The sequence below is a fragment of the Corapipo altera genome, unplaced genomic scaffold (assembly GCF_003945725.1).
Source record: "Corapipo altera isolate COAL_440 unplaced genomic scaffold, ASM394572v1 45, whole genome shotgun sequence".
Taxonomy (NCBI): domain Eukaryota; kingdom Metazoa; phylum Chordata; class Aves; order Passeriformes; family Pipridae; genus Corapipo; species Corapipo altera.
Window position 1 is genome coordinate 10,240,098 of NW_020884877.1, and position 22,171 is coordinate 10,262,268.

Below are 22,171 nucleotides of genomic sequence, written 5' to 3' on the forward strand. Positions count from 1 at the left end.
ACCAACCAAACAATCCCAAGCAAGTGCTCTTCTTCACACCCAGCTAGACTTCGGCTCCTTGCAACCAATTCACAAAACAGACCACACTATAAACCTTGAACTATAGACTGTTTTCTAGCAATTGCCTTCATTTTACTTCCTATGGATCAGGGATAGGCTCTTTTGTTATTAGTTGAGTCTACCTTAACTTCTTACAGTAAAAATGGGAGCAAGAGCATACATGTGTTCTTTGAAATAGTTACAAATGACAAAACATAATAAAAATCACAAGTTTTAAGATTTTGCACTAAGGAATTCATAGGAAAGTTCCATCAGAAACATTCAAAACATGCATGTTACACTGTATCTTCTTGGTTGCTCCAAAACAGCCTCACTGTATGATCTGTCATTCATAAAAAATGGTGGAAAATGTCAAGAATGCTCAAGTCCTACTTCATCACTGTAATTATCATTGTTCTGCACGGTCTCACCAACATAAGAGATGGCAGACTCTCTGACTTCTCTACAGAAAGCTGAGAAAGCATCAGAATTAGTATACAATAAATGTGGAAGTTATGAACACAAATATTTTACTTTCAAAATTATGTGATTCAATTGTAAACAAAATAAGGTTCTTTGCAGCAGGTACGCTTTTCAAAGGAGACCAAAGGATTTACAGGACAATACACACTAAAAATTACATTACCCTCATAAATGCTGGATGATCTTTGCAGGCAGTATTCTTGCTATAAATCTTTACTTTTCCTGAGATTGTATCAGATGTTCCGTTGGAAGAAAAATAGAACCTTGCTTGTGTATCCTCTTTTCTGGTCACATCAACACTCAGATTATAAAGCAATACTGCAAAATAAAACCCAGGGAAAATAAAGATTGTAAAATCTTTAGGTGTTCTTACTTTCATGAATTTATGCCAGAAATTACATCTTCTGACTCACTTCCTCAAGTATGTTCTGTAACATCCATTTTAAAACGTTCTGCTTAAAAATGCTCTGACATAAATCCATACCCAATGAAAGCTTCTCATACTCTGAAAATTGATTGCTTCATGACTGTTCCCTGATACATGCTTCTACATCAGGAATAGTTTTATCAGGTTATATTTATAGTTTTCTACCAGAATCTATTTAAAGAAAACCCACTTCCTCAGTTACTTGACAAATTACAACAAACTGGTAGGTAAACAAACACTGACAAATATTGTTGAACTTCACAGTTTCTTCTAAGTTAGCACGAATTGCTATGATAGCAAATTGCAAATAAGTTGCAGAGCATTGCTGATCTTTTACTTAATATTTGCCAAAAGTTGAGTTAGATTATCTACAATTTTTGCTAGTTTTTTTACTGAAGTTGAAGAGTCTCATGTCCAAGTCCAGCAAGTGTGATCCAGTCTGACTGCTCATCTTTCAAAATGAATATGAATATCAAAAGATCTGTACTTGTAATTCTACAGTTCATCATTGCAATGTGTTCTCTGTAACATGTTCCTAAAGGATATTTTATGGTCTCACACAGAAGAGTTAAACAATTTAATTTTATATTCCATGTATTTGCAGGGCTGTTTGCAGTTTACAAATAGCACACGACAAGTAGGTTAAAAGCACCCAGGCAATAGTCAAATTTAGATTGTAAATTATCTTAAATAAATTCACCATGAATATTCTTCTGATAGATATTGCTTCAAGCAATACTGTTTTTTGTCACAAGCAAAACAGGCATTATATAAAAGATAATACAAGATATATTTTTCAGTAATTTTGGTGGGACTCCATCTCTTTCATATGGTATGATCAGGTGCTTGAACTACTTTAGGAAGGAACTGTCTTCTCTCTATTGCTAAGTGGAAGTCTGCATCCCACAGCAGTCCCATATGGTTTGGTCCATGCCTGGGAGGGCTGCTTTTAGAGGACATCTCAACTTTTCATTTTATTCTGAACTCAGATTAATGGTCTACTAAATACCAGTAGCATTATTCTGGAAATAGGTGCATTTATATTGAATACATATACTGTTTTTTTTTCCCAGTAGCTTACCAATATAACCAGGTACCTCTCGTCCTCTATAGGTAAAGCATATCTTCAAATTCATACAGGTGGCAGGCTGGTCATTTTCCATGCAGTTCAAATTAGTTCGATTTATTGAATTAGGATGTCTTAAAGAAGCTTCAACAATTATCACTGGTTTTGTTCTAAGAACAGAAAAGAGTAAATGCTCACAAATAATGTTCAGAAATAGCTTACACAATCTGTGCAAAACTAACCATTTTTGACAATCTATTTTTATATTTTACAATCATTTTTAAGCTATCTGCATTTTTTAGATAGCTTCAAATAGTTCTATGTGCATTATTTTTTGCCTCAAGAAGTTTCAGAATGATATTTTCATTTTCTTCAAGGTGTTTACTTAAATGTTTGATTTGTAGAGCATTCTAGAGCCTAATGACTGAAGTTCAAGACATCAATAAGAATATAATGAGGTTAAATTATACTACTGAGTTTTACTAAACTACACTAAAAAACAGAGTTAAACTGTATGGTCTTCCAAGGCACTGAAACGTAGTCATCTCACCTCAGCACCACAGCAGAATCAGAGAAAAATGCACCAACTGCTACATCTGTACAAAAAAAATGTATCAATAAGCATAATTTGTCAACAAGAATTACTTCTCAGGTACAAGCATTTTATAGCATTTTCACCTTTTGGTCAGCATTAAAACACCATTTGCCCTTTATTTATAAGAAGGGATATGCTGATATTCAAAGGTCCAGACAATGATTCCTGAAATACTTGTCCACTGTCCATTAACACTGCATGCTCATTTACTGGACTTCCAGATATTGATAATGTTATGATTTGATTTCTATTCCATGTTTAAGTGGCTGATACTGAAGGACAATTCAGCTAAATAGGAGGCACTTGCCTTCTTTCTAATCCAGATATTCAATATTGCTATACACATACACACACACATATAGTTATATATGTATAAAAAAATAATTGCTTATGTATATTATATGCATGAAATTATACATAGAGAGAAAGAGAAAAAATTACTTAATTTATTCCAAACTACCTGAAACCTATTAATGCGACAAGGAAAGAAATATACACGGTATATATACACACCTATCAAATGAGGTAGCAAAAGTGAATTGTCAGATGACTCTAAACACCAAATTAACACTACCATGTTGTGCCCACAACAACTCTACAAAGGTCTTATTCAATGCCATGAGCCCTAAGAGGGGTTAACAAGTTGTTCACACAGAATCAAGGAAAAATCCAGACTATGTGAAGGCCAGTAATATACTTAGGTTGGCACACTAATCTGCCGAAGAAATATGCTTCCAGTGCCCAAACCAGCTCATCGTGACATTAGCAGATGAGATAGTTGCTTTAAAAATAAAAATTATGTTTTTCTTCCTCTTGTGCACTACAATCTTACTATTGCATTGTTCTCAGTCCTTAAATAATAGTTAGATGACCGTTAAAATTGACTGCTTGGCCTCAGTTTTACCTCTTCTTTTTTGTTTCCAAAATACAAGATGTGACATGTTGTCTTAATAACAGATCTTGCTTCTGTTAAAAGTATCAAGTAGCACAGTAGTGTTGTTCCCTATGAATCTCTACTCTTTTAAAAATGAAAAATAAAGAACATTGTTTAATTTACCTTGATATCCATTGTTATCTGCATCAATGCCACTTGCTATGGATTGTCCAAACATGCTTAAAGAATTACTGACTTGATGTCCTTGTATTCTCTGAGGAGGAAAAGGTAAAAGACAAAATTATTCTTGGAAAGCTAATCTCTGAGCTACAATGTTATCCCAACTGCTGAAGGCAATTATGTGTTTCCTCAATTCCTACAAATGTTAAGTCCCATAAACCCTGTCTAAAGCCCCAAACCCAATTTACTTCTCTCCTAGAGTTATATTATGACTGGAAATCACAGATTATGTAAAAATTTTCTGAAGTCTTTTACAGTACTTCAGGTGGTCATAGTGTTAAATGAAGGGAACACCCTCTCGGATTTAAACTTACTTTTTTCTGGATTGATTATTTTTCATTGAAAAAGCATACCTGTGAAAATGATGGTGTTATTCCATCTTCCCTGCCATTGTAAATATAAATAGCCCCTTTTAGATTATCTTCATGCGGAGCCCCAATTGCCACATCTGTGGAAAAACAATTTAGCAATGATCAGCTGAGTAGGAAATATGAACAAAGAATGGTTAAAGGAATGCAAATCATGATGCATGCAATGTCAGACCAAATTTACTTGACTGAATTCAAAAATAGTGCTGAACATAGATACAAAGAAAACAAAAACAATACAGAGCAGCTCAGTAGTCTGACTCTACCTGAATTGCTATTTTTCTGGAAAACAAGAGTCAAATACAGCTATTTTGTTCAAGACAAAGTCTGTTTCTAGCAATACTTATTTTGACCTTTAAAAAGTGTAAAGGCTACCATGAAAATAGCTGAAATTATAATGGTCTTTAAAAAAAAAAAAAAGGAAAAAAAAGCCTTGTATTCATGGTACTGTGATGATTTTCTTGCTCATCCCACATGGATTAAATCACTAAAACACAAGAAGTACTTTTATTACGCTGCTTGAAATGAACCATTAATTTTTTAATGAAATGTCCATAACGGTAGATAACAGGCTTGGAAAGGCATTTAGGGAGAAAGTGAAGGTAGCTGGTTTGTTTTATGTCTGGATGATTTAATCCCAGAGGGGTGTGGCAATTCGCAACAAACTGAATGAACCTACCCACCAACCAATCCACCTCAACAGCCCTTACCAAAAACTCCCATGGTTCAAAGAGCCAGAGGTTGTTGACCAAACAGTGGAGGGAGAGGCAGATGAATTACACCATCTTGAAAGTCACTATTAATAACTGTGAACTTGCATTTACAAATAAGCAAAACTGAACTATCTGCAAATCAGAAATACTGTATACTGCACCAAACCAAAATCACAAGAAAAGCAAAGCTCTGACTATTTGGTTTTATTGAACGTTTCTTTGACTGAACCCTTACTGTGGTGACTACAACACACAAAATATGTTATGTCTCTCTACTGGTGTGATGAAACTAGTACAGTCAACTTGTGCCTATTAAAATAACATACACGTTCTTGAGGAGGTCAGATTCTACAGCAACACACATCCCATTGTCTTCACAGGGCTGATACTGATGGTTTAGATCATTCAGAAGTTCACTCTGCTGTTCTTTTGTATTACTTACTACATAAAATTGGTTTCTAGCACCCAATTTCCCTATATATTTTGCTTCCATCTTTTTTTCTTACAAAATTTCTTTTCCTACTGCCACTCTCAACATTATGTCCACTTTTTATTTTCAATGTTTTTGCTCCCTTCGAAACCTAATTGACTTGTTTGCTCCACCTCCCCTGCAGTTTTAGGATGCCCATTTTATGTTATATTCTGTGTCATATATCTACTTTGCTATGCTGCTATTAATTTGATCTTACTTCTCTGTTCTCCAGCCCTATATAGGGATTCAGTTTTCTTTTGCAGAATGCAAATGTTTTGGGACAAAACCTGAAACCTGTGTATAAGACTATGATTTCCGTATTGGGGCATGGTTATTGATGTCATTCCCTTTGTTTTCAGTTCTCTGGGAGCACATACTAGGCAATTCATGAGTCACCTGAGGTCTTAACTGGGAAGTAGTTCCACAATAGTCTCCCAGCTTGAAGATTTTTTTCAATATCCCCATATATTTGGTACTTCTTATTGGTGACACAGAAGCAGATCTAGACTCAATGTGTAATTTTTATTTATGATGTTACAAAATTGCCAAATTGTTCCCTAACCTTTGTCTCAGATATCTAAAACAGGATTAGTTTTGAGGTCCAGCACCAAAAATTAGAGACTCATGCTCTTCATTAAAGAGACAGAATATAATTCTTGGTATTACACATCATTGACTGTGAAGCAGCTATATTTCAAGTCAGAAAAAAAAGGTCAAGCCCCAAACTTAAATTATTTTGAGACTTCCAAAATCCTCCTATCTATCATGACAGTCCACTGATCTAAGAGAATGAAATCCAAGGGGTTTTCTTTGTATTCTTACCTTCAAAACCATCATTATCTATGTCTCCTAGGTTGGCTATGGACTCTCCAAACCTCGCTGCGTATGAGTCACTCCCGCTGAGCTCTATGTTCAGTTCAACCATCTTTGCTTCCTGAAGGAAAACAGAGTCAATGGCACATTACAGAGCATCTTCCAGGTGACCTGGAACATTACTCAAAATGTTAAAGCTGCCTTGATTCCCAATGTATCATCCTACCAAACTCCTTGGGGTAGAAGCAAGCATTATCAAAGATATTTCACAGTATTTAGTGTAAGAATAATAAAGAATAAGTTGCTCTTTAAGAAAGGGAACACCAATGTGTTCCCACAGCAAACACCTGTTAACAGGTGCTGTTAACAGCAGCAAGCTTATATCAAAATACAGAGCCTTACTGCTCTGAGAAAACTGCGAGTGCTAAAAAGGTAGTAAACAGCAGCTGCTTCAGAGCCATTGTATGTGCCTTAGTGAGTTTTAGGTATCCTCTAGTGACCCTGTAAGAAAAAGTTAAGAAAAGGTTAATAGCAAGCATAAGAGAATAAATACGTATTAGTGTGAAAAGGAAGGAAAATAAGACATGAAGATAAAATTTGGAAAGCCAGACAAATTCAAAAGCACACAAAAATAGTGATTACACTGTCACTTCTAAACTCTTAGAAAGACTAAAAAGAAGCTAATTCTAATGCATGATCTGTCCAGTTACTTCATGTGCAAAACAGAGGACTACCATTCTCTTTCCTGACTGGTACCAGAAACTGCATGCAAATTTTTCATTCCTTGTTTGTTTCTAAAGTACTTAAAAAGTTGCCCTTCTCATGCCGGTTCAGTGGAAGCACAGTAATGGAGGAGAGCTTGTAAAGGGGCTGCAGGGACAGGCTGTCACCCCCTGAAGCTTCTGGGAAACAAACCCAGCCTGCCTTCAGTTCTAACACTACTGTAAGTAACTGCGTTACAGCTGACACCGCTGGCCTTTGCGGGTAGGCTACACACTCCTGCTGGGGTTGTCATCACAGTTCTACAACTGTTTTTCCTGTATCTTGAAATATTGTATGATAATAGAGAGGAAATCTCTTCTTAGCCTCTTATATTAAAATGGCTGTGTTGCCATGTGTTTCTAAGACAAAATACTTACAGAACCTGAATTAATATAGACATAAACTCTTCCTTCTTCTCTGACGGTACTTTGCATTGGAGCACCAACTAGCAAGTCTGAGAGGCCATCTGAATTCAGGTCCACAGCACAAACTGCAGCTCCAAAGTAAGAACCAAGCTGTGTGCAAGCAAGAAATCATTACTATTTTTGAATTTTGATGAAGATGTGCTAGAAGTTACAAGGTGCAGAAAGGTAGTAGGAAATATTTACCTTTTTACCTCTTAGTTCAAATAGAATGTTTAGTTGCCTCTCAATGCTAAAAATGTAGGCCTAAAATGAAAAGAAAATACAAGTGGAGTTCAGCAAACTATAATCTGAAATATTTCCCTCTGCTTTCTCTACAGCACGTGCTAGAGAATCAGCAAAGCAACACACAATATCACAAGCTACAGCTATTTACTATTTCCTATCTGTACCTTTCTTTAACACCATAGTTCACATCATTGTTATCTAAATTGTTTACCCTAATTCCCTCTTTAACTTTTCTCCCAGTGAGAAGTCAAATCTATTGGATACTTGTCTTTAATATGTTAATCCAAGTTGGAAAATCATGTGTGGTTTTGTGGGGCTATATTCTTCAAACCAGTAGTATAGACAATCCCTTACTTTACCAGTCTGTTCCTGTTGGGGAGCCCCTCCAATTACTTCTGTACTGTCTGGTGTCAGAAAATGTCCAGCTCCAACAGCATATCCTGTAAATTAGAAATAAACTATTCAGTACTGGAAATGCTCTGTAGACAAAAAAAAGTGGGAGCATGCCACATAAAAGCTGTCAACACCACAGATTACTGTGAGTCTGACATTCAGACCTCATGTAAATCAGCAATGAAAACAGAAAAGAAAGTTTTTGAAACAAAAGCAAAAGGTTAATACAAACATTAAGTTTCAGCAAGCAGAAACAAGTGCCAGAAACACTTATTTTTTCCCCAGGAACCCAATTATCTGCCATACTTTAAAAGCCAGTAAATTGCAAACACCTTCTGGTAATGCATATTCTGCAATTGTTCAGTGAGTCCATATTGTAATACAAATAAAACTGATCAAAAGTCCATTCACTGCATTGTGGAAACACTTGATTCAATTGTTACTCTGACTATCGTAACCGGACTGCAGCAAAATTAAATGTAGTGCTGCTCATACGCATGTGCACGTACACACACACAGAGCACTGCAGACATACACATGAAAATGTCAGGAATAAAGTGGAGCAAAAGCCTGATTATATATTAAGAAAACATTACATCAGCTTTTGTAAATGAATCTACGTAACAAAGCATCACTGTATGTGTAGACAGATCCTAAACAGGACCATATTTTGGTGCAGACATCCAGACATGGAATTGCAAAAGGAAGGCTAACACCTCAACCTGTAGCTGCCCAAGTTATCCTTACTTTTTCCAGAATACATTACAGATAAGTTGAAACTGGTAAGACAGTTAACATATTCTGCTACTCTTGCATTTACTGAATGACTGCTGATTTTCACAGCATGTAGAGAAACTAGAAAAATCATCTTGGATCGGATAGCAACAAGCCTTGAATCTTCATCTGTGAAGATAACTGTATAGAATTCAAGTTCTCATTAAGAGATCTTTTTCTTTTCATATTTTAAGCTAAAAGAGGTGAACAAAGCAATTTATCATTTAAAGGTCAACATCTAATTTTTATTTATTTAACAAAAAATGAAGCTTAAGTGGATGAACCTTAATTTACCTCCTCTGACATTTATTTTCTAGTTATTTTGGTTCTGCTGAAGTGTAAACATTCTTAAGAGCTTAAAAAAAAAAAAGCACCAAAGAGACAAAAAATTTACCATATTTACATAGTCCTCACTTTTATTTAATGGTATTAAAATGTTTGGTGGGAGGCAGGCAAAAATCACATAATTGACCATTTAATAGCACAGATAAATGAAATTTTATTTACAACTCAAAAATTCTCTCCTTTTTTCAGAAAACTGACAAACTTAGTAATGGTAATGTCATTTGCCATTCTCAGATTCCTAAAAGAAACTGTCTTTTACTTTGTGATTTCTTTAAGGCAGTTTGTTAAGTGCCTAAGATTACTCTTTCACCAAGTTCAGCTGATTTATAAGACTGACTGACTTACATAATTCCTTTTAAAGACATCAGTTATTAATCTCCAAGATACTCTGAAGTAGTCAAGGAAATACTACCAAGAGTTATGTATTACCAGCTTCTCTTTCTCACTTCCTTCTTTTTTCACTTGTCTGGTACATAAACAACTTATGGAAAATGTTATGATGCTTTTGCACTTCCTGCAGTCTCTAGTTTCTTAATTATTATTTTTTGATAGTTTAATGAAAACATGTAAATAAAGATGCCAAGCTTCTCAGTCCTTGCCAAAAGAAGGATAGAATAAGTAGATAATTATGTCTAGTCATGTGCTTGAATTACAGTTTCATCATAATATACTTCCACCACTTGGTAGGGATATTTTTATTCACTATTTAAGGTAGAAGTAAACTCAGATTTAAAAAAAAAAAAAATGTTGGTAACAGAATTAGCCCTGAAGAGATTTTTGCCTTCAATAATTACAAAGATGGAACAGAACAAAACCTGAGGGAGAGGAAGGAATGTACCTTTATGTTCTTTTAACCACATTATGTATTATTATGAGGGAACAAAGCAGTGGCTGAAGTAGCATGAAACAATGCAGAATTTAAGGTTTATCACAGCTGCTGCTCTAGACACACACAGATGAGCTAATGGCCCCTTTCTTCACTTTCATATAGAAAGTGAAAGTTTAAAAGGCACAGGGCTCTGCTGAGCCAACATGTACCAGGTCACTAGAGAAGTATTAGTGAAACAAACTCCAGCTGATTTCAGACCCTGGATAGCCAAGGAAACATGGAGAGACATTAGATGTGCACAAAGGCCTTCGTTACACTCTCCCCAGCACAGTCCTTATACAAGCCTATACCCATTTGCCTGTATCTGGCTTCTGGCTATCAATGATTTGACTCATTCATTACAGAAATTCTCATTCTTATACTTGTAGGAGCAGAAATCTGGAATGAGCTTTTTTTCCCCTAACAGGTGCAGTATTTTTTTTGCTGTTACTGGAAAGCTGAAGCAAGCGTTCTCTGAAGTTTTTTGTTTGTCCTATGAAAGGTTAGAAATGCTACTGGTTGACCCTGGAGATCTGCGTGTCTGATTACCTTTGACCACCCAGCACCTCTTTTGTTTGACTTTTCTGCAGAGTCCATCTGCAGCCTTTGCAAGGCTCAGTACTGAATTCTGAAGTGTTAGTTAGCCATTTTGTATTTCATAATGGCTATTTCATAACATATGCCTACTTCCTATTGTCAAAGGAGTGGAATTAGAAACAGGAAATATTTATTCATGAGAACCGGATCTATGAATGGGAAAGTGCAATGGTCACAAGCAAAAATACCATTGCTCAGGAGTTTAGGAAGGACAGATGAGCTTTTCTTAGTGTGTAGTGAGAAGACTGAAGCTGCTGATGGTTTTTGGCATAAACCTTTCCAAATGGTAGCACTAAATTCAGCTAATTACTTGGATATAGGTACATGAGTAGGCACCTCATGGCCTTCTTTGCAGACATTCATAGATAAGGTTTGCCTTCCCACATATCCAGACCAAGACAGAGTTGGAACAAAAAAGAAAAAAAATCACAATTGCAGGCAAGTTTGTCTCTAAAGATCATAGCATATTTCCCCTTACTGACAATGCAATTAAGGATTGCTTGCAGCTTTCACTGTAACAAACTTGCCATATTTCTGGTATATGTGAAATCATTGTCTTTTTCCATGAAAGTCTGTGGCAGCATTTCAGACATAAGAGTGAAGTGCAAACCATTGCTAAGCAGAAGCATATCTCTACTTTCTAAATCAAGAAATGATTAAAATTCAGTGGAGAGATGATAATAACAGAAATCCAATGTTTGAGAAGTTTCCTTGTAAAAAGAACAGAGAGGAAGTCTTATAATAAAATAATATTTAACAAAATCAGAACATTTTTAGAACTGTCACTTCTGGGATTAATAATGAAAGTACTGAAAATCACTGTGCACTCACTTCAAGACCATCTCTTTAGCTTATATTTTTGTAAAGCATAACATATTTTAAGTACCTAGATAACTGCCAAATTTCACTTGGTTATTTGAATCTGTATAAGCATGGATTGTATTCGCAGTTGTATTGTATACAAAAACAGAACCAGTCCAATAAAAGGATCCAGGGGCTCCCATTATGATTAAGTCCTAAAAGAAAAGTAAAACAAAGCCATGTTATTGACATTTAAATATTCAGGAAAATAAGCAAAACAAATCAAGTGCTTTTCTTTAGATCTCCTTTTGAGATGCATCTGGCTCAGTGCTGGGGTTCACCACTAGATTACAGACAATATTTTCCAGACTTTCTAAAAATATAGTTATTAAAAGCTTTGAGCTGTGACAACAAAACAGAGCAACAAACAGGATATTCTCTTCTCAAAAGAGTTTTTTCAAAATTATAATCTTAGGGTGGAATGAAGATTAAATAATATAGAATATGACTCTGTAAAGCAAGAATGTAAGCATTGAGTGTTAATATTACGTCAAACAGACTAAAGAGAATAATAAAACTTCATGCTCTGCTATACACATGCTCTTTTTCCAGATGAAAAGTAACTTTGGATTTAGCACGATATAAAAGTATTCTTGGGAATAAAAAGTAAAGGTCTTATTTACAAATCTTAACAATGTTCAATTTAAAAGACATTAGAAACATGATTTTTCCCTCCCACAATAAAAGACAGTGTTGATGTTTGCATTTACATGTACACTTTAATATATGTATAGAGATAAATAAATATATAAATAGAGAGAAGTTTGGTATCTTTAGCACACACCTCAATATAAAAACTAGAAATTCCAGCCTGGCATGACCCATAGTTTTCTCCAAACTTTCGTGCAAAATCTGTGAATGGGCAAGAAATATTAAAAAGGATGAGAAGCATGTAGTTTCAGACCTTTTTACCAGGTCTTCAACAGAATTTGAGACAACTTAGAAAACAAAAACCTCCCCCGCTCCCTCCCGCAAAAAAAAAAAAGAAGTTGGTTTTCAATTGCATAAGAAAACTAAAACCACTAGTTTCCACTAGAGCCTTTAGCTGCAATATAGTATTGTAACAAACTCAAAGCACTATGTAGCACTTGATCACACCTGCCTTTGAAATATTGTGACTTTAAAGACTATACCTTTCTTTTAAAATTGAATGAAACAGCACTAATAGTTTGAGCACCATATCTGGATAAACTGAACTCTTCCACTCTGTAATATAGGTGTAATCTGACTGACAGGCTTATGTATCTTCATAGGAGTTGCCCTGATGCTCCCCTAGTGACATGAAGGGCTTGTGTTATGGTTGTCTTAGACATATTGGTATCTATCATCCTTAGCAGTTCTGTTTACATCCAACACTCTCTCCCAGTTCTGTTTTCCTGCAATTCTTTGCTAACTGCCTTCCATCAGGGTTCCCTTCATCTCCTGCATGGATTTGTACACCTAAAGTCTCCAAAGACAAAAGCATGATTTCACCAATGCATGTAACAGTCTCCAAAGCCAGCAGTGGGACATTTGATGGCATTACTCTGTCTGCACAGAAAGCCCAGATTATCAGTTGATCCTTGCATTGGCAAGGCACAGGGTCATGAGATCGTTCTCCTGGATGAGAGGTAGAGAAAGGGAAGGCAGGGATGAAGTCACTTGATATCTTCAGGTCTTGACTCTTACTCTGGCCCTGAAATCTTCAGAGGAAGGACCACTGAAGGTCTCATGCCACAGCAGCATCCTCGCCAGAAGGCAAGTAAGGAACAGGGACATGCACTGTGAGGAGGCACCACAGCATCTTTGTATCAAAGGCTAAGGAGCAGATGGCAACAATCGCTTGCAGGTATTTCTGCTGCTCTGCTGTGTGACTCTCCTGAGCAGAGAACACAAATGATGAGAGTAAAGGAAGGGAGGATGACCTCTACTGGCCTGTTTTTGAGAAGGGCATGTCCTTCAGTGATCCAGTCCAGGGAGCCAGTATTCCGATGCCCTGCTTCAACTAATTTTTTGCCTGTTGAAAGCAGCTTTTCTTGAAGTGATAAACATCTTGGTAATAAATTTGCATCATAAGCTGGGCTCATATCATCAGAACTCAATCGTCAAACGTTTGCTGCAGAATGCCTGCTCACAGCAACACGTGCTCTTCCCAAACTCCGCATCATCCAATTATACATCTCACCCTTCCCCATGAAAGGATCCAAGCATTCTGCTTACCGATATAGCAGGGGCATATTCTTCTGCTCAGTTCAGTTCGAAAGTCAGAAGAGATGGCAAAACAAATACCGTGTGGGAGCTTGTGTTCATTTTTCACGTAAAATACATTTTTCCATCTATGTCCACAAGCCTATGGATATAAAACAAACATGACATTTGACACAGAAGCATAAGGAAGGTGAATGCAGTCCGACAGACACGCAGATCCAGTGGTTAATACATACAACGATAGATCCATTTTCTTTTGGCTGCCTTGACAAGCTGACACCCAGCCACTGATTATCACGCTCTTCCAAACAAGTCTTCCCACAGGGCTCTCCTCTGGGGTCGCCTAGGATACAAAGACCAATGCTCTGAGCAGAGGGACAAGGTGAAGAGCCATGTGGTAAGTATGAGAACTCCATGGGGACATTGCAATAACTTGGATTTGGTGGATGTGATCTTTTGTCTCTGTCTTACATAGGTCATGTAGACGTTTTACTTTCTTCTTGAACAAAGGTACAATTGCACATAGCCAAAGGGATCATACTGGTTCTGAACAAGACAGATTAGTAGTGAGGATCATTATGAAGATAGAAAGTGACATTACATTCAATTTTGGTAAAGGGTTGGTTTGTAAGTGTTCTTCAGCCCAAAAATTCATAAGTAACACACGTAATACCCACGAGTGCTACCTAAAATCTAGCCTAAAGCAAGCATCTATCCAACTATGTTTCTATTGGAAGCAGACCTTAAAACAATCTCTACTGCTAATGGTTGTCAAATAAAGGGTGTATAACTACAATGTCTACTGGTGATGTCAGATCATTACATATGTATGTCCTGTGTACTTCTTGCACTGTTGCAATTACTTAGCACCAGCTCTTCGTGTTTGTTCTTAAGGAGAGTAGTTTTTTAAAATGTTAGAGAACATACTGAAATTTCTTCTAACTCTACCTTCTCCTCCTTCCCTCCCCAAAAGGCTACAGTATTGCCAAGTTAGCAAATATTTGCTTTCTTCTGGAAAGCAGTAGTGGTACCCATGACAAAGACAAGCTGCACATTTATTCTAAGTTATACAAAGCTTTTCTTTTGTAAGATGTTTGCATAAATAATCATTAATCAGATTATCGAATTGGTATTTTCCATGCATCAACATGACAGTTTATGAAAAAACCTTCCTATAAAATAAGGAAGCATATTATGTCATGTGAACAAGCTCTTTTGTATAATTTTTAAGACTTTCCCAGATTCAATTCAGTTACTAGTGAACTCAAAACTTTTGAGGTTTAAGGGATTTACCCAGAAGAGGCCTACCAATGCTGATGGGTACATTGTTTTTGTGGAAAAAAAAACGCTTAAATCAGCCTCCCTCTCCACAAAAAAACAACCAACCAACTAAAGAAAAAACAAACAAAAACCCAAACAAAACAACTGTGCTCACAGTAGAGCTGAAATTTATTACTGTCCAATGCAGTAGAGAGTTTATATGAATACACTCCTAATTTAGTGGACTTGTTCATTTTAGAGGACATAAACCTGGACAATATTAAGTATGGAAACAGAATAAAGGGATACACCTAATCTATTCAGTAAGGAGAAAGATGAGAGACTGTGGGCTTTGCTACACGTATTCTTATCGCCAACACTGATTTAAATGATTTTATACTTAGGATGTCATGGACTTTTTGATAGAAAATATCAGGTTAATAGAATCGAGATAATTCTTCATCAAACATTTGTAGGAGTAAGACCTAACAACCATCCTTATCTAAGAGCTTGTTCCCTACTGTTTCATGACAGGCCTAGCCATTAACATTTTTCTGAAGAAAGTGCTGGAGTCTTGCTTTCTCCTACTCCCATACTACCCCTCTACTTTTTCTAAACATCACGCTTTCTCCCTGCTTGGATAGGGAGACCAGTAGTGCAGCCCAGAACACCTCACGATACTGCAGAAAGGATGACGTACCCTGCATACAACTGTACTCTACCTTCTTCCAAAAACAATACTCTTCACAGGGTCAAGAGGCACCCGACCCTCTCCTTCATCTCTTCTTTACTACTTCCTCCAGCATGTGCCTTGCCCTAAGACATCAAGGAAATAGTATGCAAAATCCAAGTAAACAGGAAATGACCTTAGTACTCACAATGACATCAAATTCAATTGTCTTTGGGCTAAGAGATTTTATATTACCATAATTTAATAATTCCTCTAGGTCACCTAGGGAATTAACATGTGAAGTCCTTCCAAGACAAGCACAAATTAAAATCCACTTTTAAAATCTACTAAAAAGAAGTTGATTTTTCTGCAGGTTCTCTATTACTGAGGATTAAGTGATAAACTTCCAAATTATCCTTCTTGGCTAATGTCAGTGTACTTCCATGTACTGAATACCACTTTTCAAAACAAGTTTGGAATTTAGTTTTGGAATTTTATTTTGGAGCTATGTCATGTAAAACTTCTCACTTCCTACAGGAGACATTTCCATAGTTTGCATGAATTATAGAGCATGTTAATCTGATTGAAACCTCCTCAGAAAACAAAACTCCATTACACTCCCATGTGTAACGTCCCATCCTCCTTTAAATCACAAAAGGCATTTCTGTAAATCCCTTCTAGCAATGCCTTCCATCCTCTTATGCCAATGACTTTCCTGGGACTTACTTCATATGCACATTTGTAGGAGATGGAAGAAGTAGAGAAGACCAGGGTAATAAATTTAAACCTCAAGAGGCTTTCTGAGACTTTTTATCATTAAATCAAATAGAAGCAGACAAGGATGACTGAGAGATGAGGAAGTTTGGCTTGTCTCAGTACTTCAGTCCTGTGCCTGTTTCAGAGGTTTGTAACAAGAAAAATCACCACCATTCATGCTCATTGGATTGTATTCCCCCTTTCCCTGGCTCCAGTGTAAGTTGATTCAGGATCACTTTGCCCTTCTGCTGACCTGCTGCCTTATGTCTCCTTTCTTTCTCTGACTGGCAAGTATTCAACCACCTTGAAAATTACAGGCCTTTGTGGGAGAGAGAAGTGTGAGCTTGACATCCCAGACACCATGATGAGTCCCTGCTCAGGGTATGACATTATAAAAGCTTTATCAAACGAAAAAATTCAGTATTCTGCACAAGCAACAGAGCAGTACTGCATAAGCTCAAGAGGACATAGCAGCTTGGTTGCCTCAGGGAAAAGGAACATGTGCTGTCATAAAGTCACTGAGAAATAAGTAATTGCCCAGCCTATGTACATCACACAGCTGGATGATACACTTCTGTTATAATCCCCACTGAATGCATTCACAGAAACACTACAATTACATATAAATAAGGTCACAACTTATAAAGCCATTTCTAGCTTTGGCCTCAAGGACTATAATACAGATGTTTGCAATGTCATCTGAGAAACCAGTTTTATATAACTTGCTCCAATGTTTTCCATGCCCAACAGCTTCCCATGATCCTTTTTATCCTCCAATAACTCCTCTGGTCCTATTGCTAACTGATGAAAACTGTGAAGTCTACTGCAAAGACAGTAAGCCTTCTGATATCCTGCTCTGAGATGTCAGGGCCTCATCAGTCTCTCTTTCACTTGCCCAGGGAAATTCTCTCTCTTTTCATAGATCTGATAGGTCTTATTACTCTTACATCTCTCAAATGACTTTTACCCAAAACATTTTTAAGTGACACCAGTTTCTATAACCTCTGCATCAGGCTTAGGTCCAGAAGGTCCCATGTTCCTTGGAACAGTATGGCTCTTTGAAAGGAGATCACTGGCAGGGTATGAGCAATGCAAGTGAGATAAAAAAGCCAAGCTATCAAAAGCCAAACTTACTAAAATCAATATTGAACAAACACAGGTCAGCCCTTTGGGGAAAACCATTAACTGTTCGCTTTTCCCTTGTAATGATTCAGCTGGGGGAGCTAGAGGGCAATTTGTTCATAGGTTAATTACAGCAGAGCCTTAAAGGAAGGGTGCAAGACTGAAGCTGCAGGCAGAGCTTTCTGGCCTTATGTTAAACTGTGTGCACTGAATTTACTGTATACATTTGTAGTTAAAACTATTTTTTTTAGACTGGGTGGCAAATTGCATAAATTGTTTTCTATATATTTTAGCCAGAAAATTACACTGTTACAAATCTGAGAGCAATGTTGTTGAAAAAGTTCTGTAATGTTTTGTAAGTCCAAAATGCAATAGGTCAAAACGTCTAAAGAATTTTGTGTAAATTCCTCTGCAGTAATCCGTGACTACCCCAAACTAATATGGGCAAGGACTCAAAATTCAAGACTAGAAGATAGACAGTAAGTGCTCCAAGTAATAAATTGAACTTGAAGCACTGTATTTTGTACTTGTGCCTAGGGTTTGATTACAAGTCTCTGCATCTAACATAAGCCATTATTTAAAAACACTATGAAAGCAAATAATCTGCAGAATAGAACACTTGACACCCTAGCCAGAAGTACAAGAATTGGAAAAGAAACTCTCAAAACTCCTCTATTTATCAGTCAGAGAGAGATTTAAAAGTGCCATTGAGGGGCTGGAAAGACAAAGACTTGCTAGTTATCTCATGGCAGTATATTTCATGGCTCCTTTTGGCTCTTAAACCAGGCTAGGCCCCTGCAACACCTTGAACAACATGAAAATTCTCTGAAGTATGTCTAGATGAGTTATCCCAGATACTGTGATGACTGCAGCATAAGTCTATTTCCAGCAACTCTTTTGCTACTAAGAAAGCAGATAGGAACATGTGACATTAAAAAATACAACAGCAGTTTTGTGTGATTGGAGGCTTTGTAATTTTGCATGTATCCTACATTAATTAGTTATGCCAGTTTCAAGGCTACTTTAGTAAAATGTAGCAACAAAGTGGTTTAACACATTTATGTCTCTAAGTAATTCACATCTATTCATTACAGAGGCCCAACATTTGGAAAGCCACTTCTGTTGTCTGTTGTCACCTCTACATTTCTATGACTCACAATGTACTATCTCAAAGATTCTTTTCCTAGAAAGAAATGTGAATTCAAGTATTTAAGAGAAAGAGAGAAGCAGTTCTCAGTGCGCCCATCCAGCAATGTCCCCACATATTTTTCAAAGAAAATTACCCTGTTTTATAAGATCAAAACCCAAACTTGGCACTAGCAAAAATCCAAGCAGAAAAACTGAGGAGGTCACTGACTTAAAGACTCAGCATTGATAAAACCATTATATCCAAAACTTGTTGACAGCCTGAATGAGTCAGACAAGCGATAATTAAGTTCAGCTTTGTAATTGTAAGTTCCCTTCTGTATTTCTGTGACTGCTCAGCAGGATGGCAGAGGCTTAACCAACCTCAGATACTAGCCCACTTCATTTACATCCCATGCACCACAGCTGCCTTTGGCTTCTTCCTTGACCTCACTGACCTGTTTTACAATACAGCACTTCTTTTCAGTATCTATTTATCCTCAGAAACACTATAGATGAAACTTGGCAATGTAAAGATGTCATCTAGTACTAATGGAAACCTACAATTTGGAAAAATCTGGTGTGGTACCACCAGTTTTTAAAGAAGTGCAGGATAGAACAGTAAACTACATTGTGTAACCTGTAGACTCTAAAGTTGGAAATAGAGGCCATGTTAAATTGGAACCACATAAACATTTTCATACATCTGTTGCATCATTTCATTTAGAATCCCCTAAGCTATTGAGGAAAAACCCATCAAATTACTTCTTTAGAGCTTTTGTTTCTCCACTGGCTAAATTGAGTAAGTTGAGAAGTACAGCAGATGTATGTACTTTTGAAAGAACCTGAAACTTTCAATCCTTCCTTTCCTTCCCCCACACTGTGAAGAACTATTTTTACCTCCAATCCAGGAGTAGGGGTTTATTGCCTCCTAGTACATGCTATTTCACCACTTTGCCTTTTTGCAAGCCTCCTCTTACAAACAAGCAGCTGGAGAAAAAAAGCTCTTTGTTATATATAACTTTTCAATTGATCTAATATTGGAATGAAATTACTCAGAAAAACCCCCACAACTATTTGGGCTGGTGGAAGCTTAATTTCTGTTCTTCCTAGTAACAACTGCTTGTCTTTTCTTCATGTGACTACAAGAAAAGCACCACTGACGTATCTTAGGTTTTTGTAGCTCCGTTACAAAAAATAACTTCTATTCGTAGTAAAATAAAATAGGTAGAACCTATCAGTTCTAAGCTTTACGCACAGACATGTAGAGAAATAACTGTTTTAACATTTTTGTCATGGAATGCTGTGTTCTGCCCCGAAGGCCCATCAGGTCATGGCGCGCAATTTGAAAGCTCCTTCTCACGCTTCTTATCCTTATTGGGCGGCACAGTCATAGTTCTAACGGATCCAATGGTGTCAGTCACAGCAGGACAGGAAGTTCAGGAAACTTTCTATGCATAGCAGAAGGATAGAATGAATAGCACTGTATGCAAGGGCGACAGGAAGAGAGCCTAAAGTAACTCACACATGTTCATGTTAACCCATTGCAAAGTCTTCTCCCTTTTAACAAGTATCTAACACTTGGAAGTTGGATAAGTGCATCCAGTTACATCTCCAAACTATGGAGGCTGCCGAGGTGGAGAGGAGTTAGGTTAAATGCAGTAGCTAGAAAAACTGATTTGGTAAATATTAGCTTTGTTCCCCTGAAACTCACTTTTTCAACAAATCTGCAAGCAGGGAGAACCCATCTGGCAAGACAACTGTGGTTCAGGGTTACTTTAGGGTGACTTCTATGAAGGGAAGGCTTTGCAGAAGAAAAGATGATTCAGATACATACTTCTACTCCTCCATTCCTGAGCTAATTGCATCCGGCGCTGCTCCGAAAGTTGCACTAGCTCTCTCGAGCAGTGCGGGACTTGGACCGTGCCTCTCACGGCACTTTTGACCCGCAGGCTCAAAGGTGCGAAACATGGCTGTGGGAACGGGCACTGTCACACCCAACTTCTCCCAAGCGAGTTCTGGTGCACGTTTTCTGTCTTGATGCCGCCGTTACTGCCCTTTGGCAACAGCGCTTTAGCGAGAGGTAAACCCCAGTTTAACCCGGGGAGGACCCGGCACAACCCGTCCGCAAGGCAGCGGCGGAGGAGCCGCGGTGCGCGCAGGGCGGCGGGCACCGACCCTCCCCGTCCCGTCCCGTCCCGCCGGCAGCGGGACCAGCCCTGCTGCCCGCCCCGCGCCGGCCGGGAGCTCCCCGCCCACGACTCACCCAGCTGGAGCTGCTCGCACTGCCCGTGGGGGTTCCCGCCGATCCGGCACCGAAAAATGGCCCCGGGATTGACCACCGAGGCGTTGGCGGGCCAGGTGGCCCGGGGCGCGCCCGCCACCAGCCTGCGGGGCAGAGACGGCAGCGTTAGGAGCCGCGGCCGCGAAAAAGCGCGACGGGCCTCCGCGGGGGCGGCCCGGCCGGGGACTCACCATCGCTCCTCGCCGTGGCGGTGCAGGAGAACCGAGTAGCCGAAGAGGGTCCCGTTGCCCCCGCGGAAGAGCAGCGCGTGCCGGGTGTCCAAGTTGTAGGGCCGCGCCGTCGGCAGGCACTGCCACAGCAGGAGCAGCGGGGCGGCCCAGCCCGCAGCCCCCCGCGCCCTCCCGCAGCTCCGCATGGCTCCGGCCGGCTAGCGGCACACGGGCGCCCGGCGCCGGCTCCCTCTTCTCTCCGCTCCTGGCTCGGCGAGAGGGCAGCGCCGCGCCCCGCCCTGCCTTGCCCTGCCCTCCCCTGCCCTGGGACGCCCCGCGCTGCCTGCGCTGCCTCTGCTGCCGCGGTGGCCGGGGCGGCCTCCCCGCTGCTCGAGGTGGGGGTGTCCCCTCCGGATGGGGGAGTCGCACGGCCGCGCCACCGCCTCCTCCCGCGCTGCCGCAGCCCCTCTCCCTCCCCAGGCGGCGGGGGTCGGGTTTCTCCCCGCCCCGTCTGCGCCCAAGGTGGGCGCAGCGGAAGGGGCACAGCTCCCGGGACCCCGCGTCCTCGGACAGAACACGGCCCCGTGGGACGCTGCCATCCCGACCCCGGCGGGACAGAGAGGGCGGCGGCTCCTCTCGCCTCACCTCGGCACACCGGCCCGTGTGGCAGGCCGGCGGAGGGGAAGGGAGAGCCGGAAAGCTTGTCCTGAAATCTCCCTCCACACGCCGGCCAGGCAGCTCCCCCCAAGGACAGGACCTTTTTCTCGGAACGAACTGTGGAGAGGATTGAGTTTTCCTATCAGATTTAGGAAAAAATTCCAATACCCCTGTACTGTAAGCCTTCCCCCACTGTCGCCGTGCTGAGGGGGTCTTTCCTGCCCTCCCCCTGTGGGGGGTATTTTACTCCTGAAACCAGTGCCACAGCAGCAGAGTACAGTCAGCCTTGCTTACTCATATCGCACAAGACTGCTCACTGCTGATGGCTCCTTCCTTCTGGATGGGATGAAATCAGAACAACCCCACATTGCTTCTTTTGTGTTTTAGAGTAACTTTTTCACGTTCCTGTTCAGCTCTTCAGTTGCTGACAAAGTTACCAGCCATGTCTTAAGACAGCATGGGAACAAAGGAAAATGAGCACTGTGGAAGAGATCTGGTATTTAACAGGCCTTGGAAGGGCTCCCTTGGTCCTAGTGAGGAGCTTTACTGTGCATGTTTTCATCAGATCAGTCACTGACTCTTGATTTAGCTCACACCAAA

General features: G+C 39.4%; 1 protein-coding gene across 1 annotated transcript in view; it reads right to left on the reverse strand.

Annotated features, from left to right (window-relative positions):
* The window catches only part of ITGA4 (integrin subunit alpha 4), a 35,555-nt gene extending 14,435 nt beyond the window's left edge, over window positions 1-21,120 (reverse strand). The window contains exons 1-15 of the mRNA XM_027637244.1: window positions 20,936-21,120; window positions 20,727-20,848; window positions 13,764-13,870; window positions 13,540-13,669; window positions 12,125-12,192; window positions 11,366-11,495; window positions 7,857-7,942; window positions 7,461-7,520; window positions 7,230-7,367; window positions 6,100-6,211; window positions 4,078-4,172; window positions 3,668-3,758; window positions 2,566-2,611; window positions 2,031-2,185; window positions 686-840 (exon numbers count right to left, since the gene is read on the reverse strand). Coding sequence (XP_027493045.1) covers window positions 686-840; window positions 2,031-2,185; window positions 2,566-2,611; window positions 3,668-3,758; window positions 4,078-4,172; window positions 6,100-6,211; window positions 7,230-7,367; window positions 7,461-7,520; window positions 7,857-7,942; window positions 11,366-11,495; window positions 12,125-12,192; window positions 13,540-13,669; window positions 13,764-13,870; window positions 20,727-20,848; window positions 20,936-21,120 — 1,680 coding nt within the window. The remainder of the gene's footprint in view (window positions 1-685; window positions 841-2,030; window positions 2,186-2,565; window positions 2,612-3,667; window positions 3,759-4,077; window positions 4,173-6,099; window positions 6,212-7,229; window positions 7,368-7,460; window positions 7,521-7,856; window positions 7,943-11,365; window positions 11,496-12,124; window positions 12,193-13,539; window positions 13,670-13,763; window positions 13,871-20,726; window positions 20,849-20,935) is intronic.
* Window positions 21,121-22,171: the final 1,051 nt, after the last annotated feature.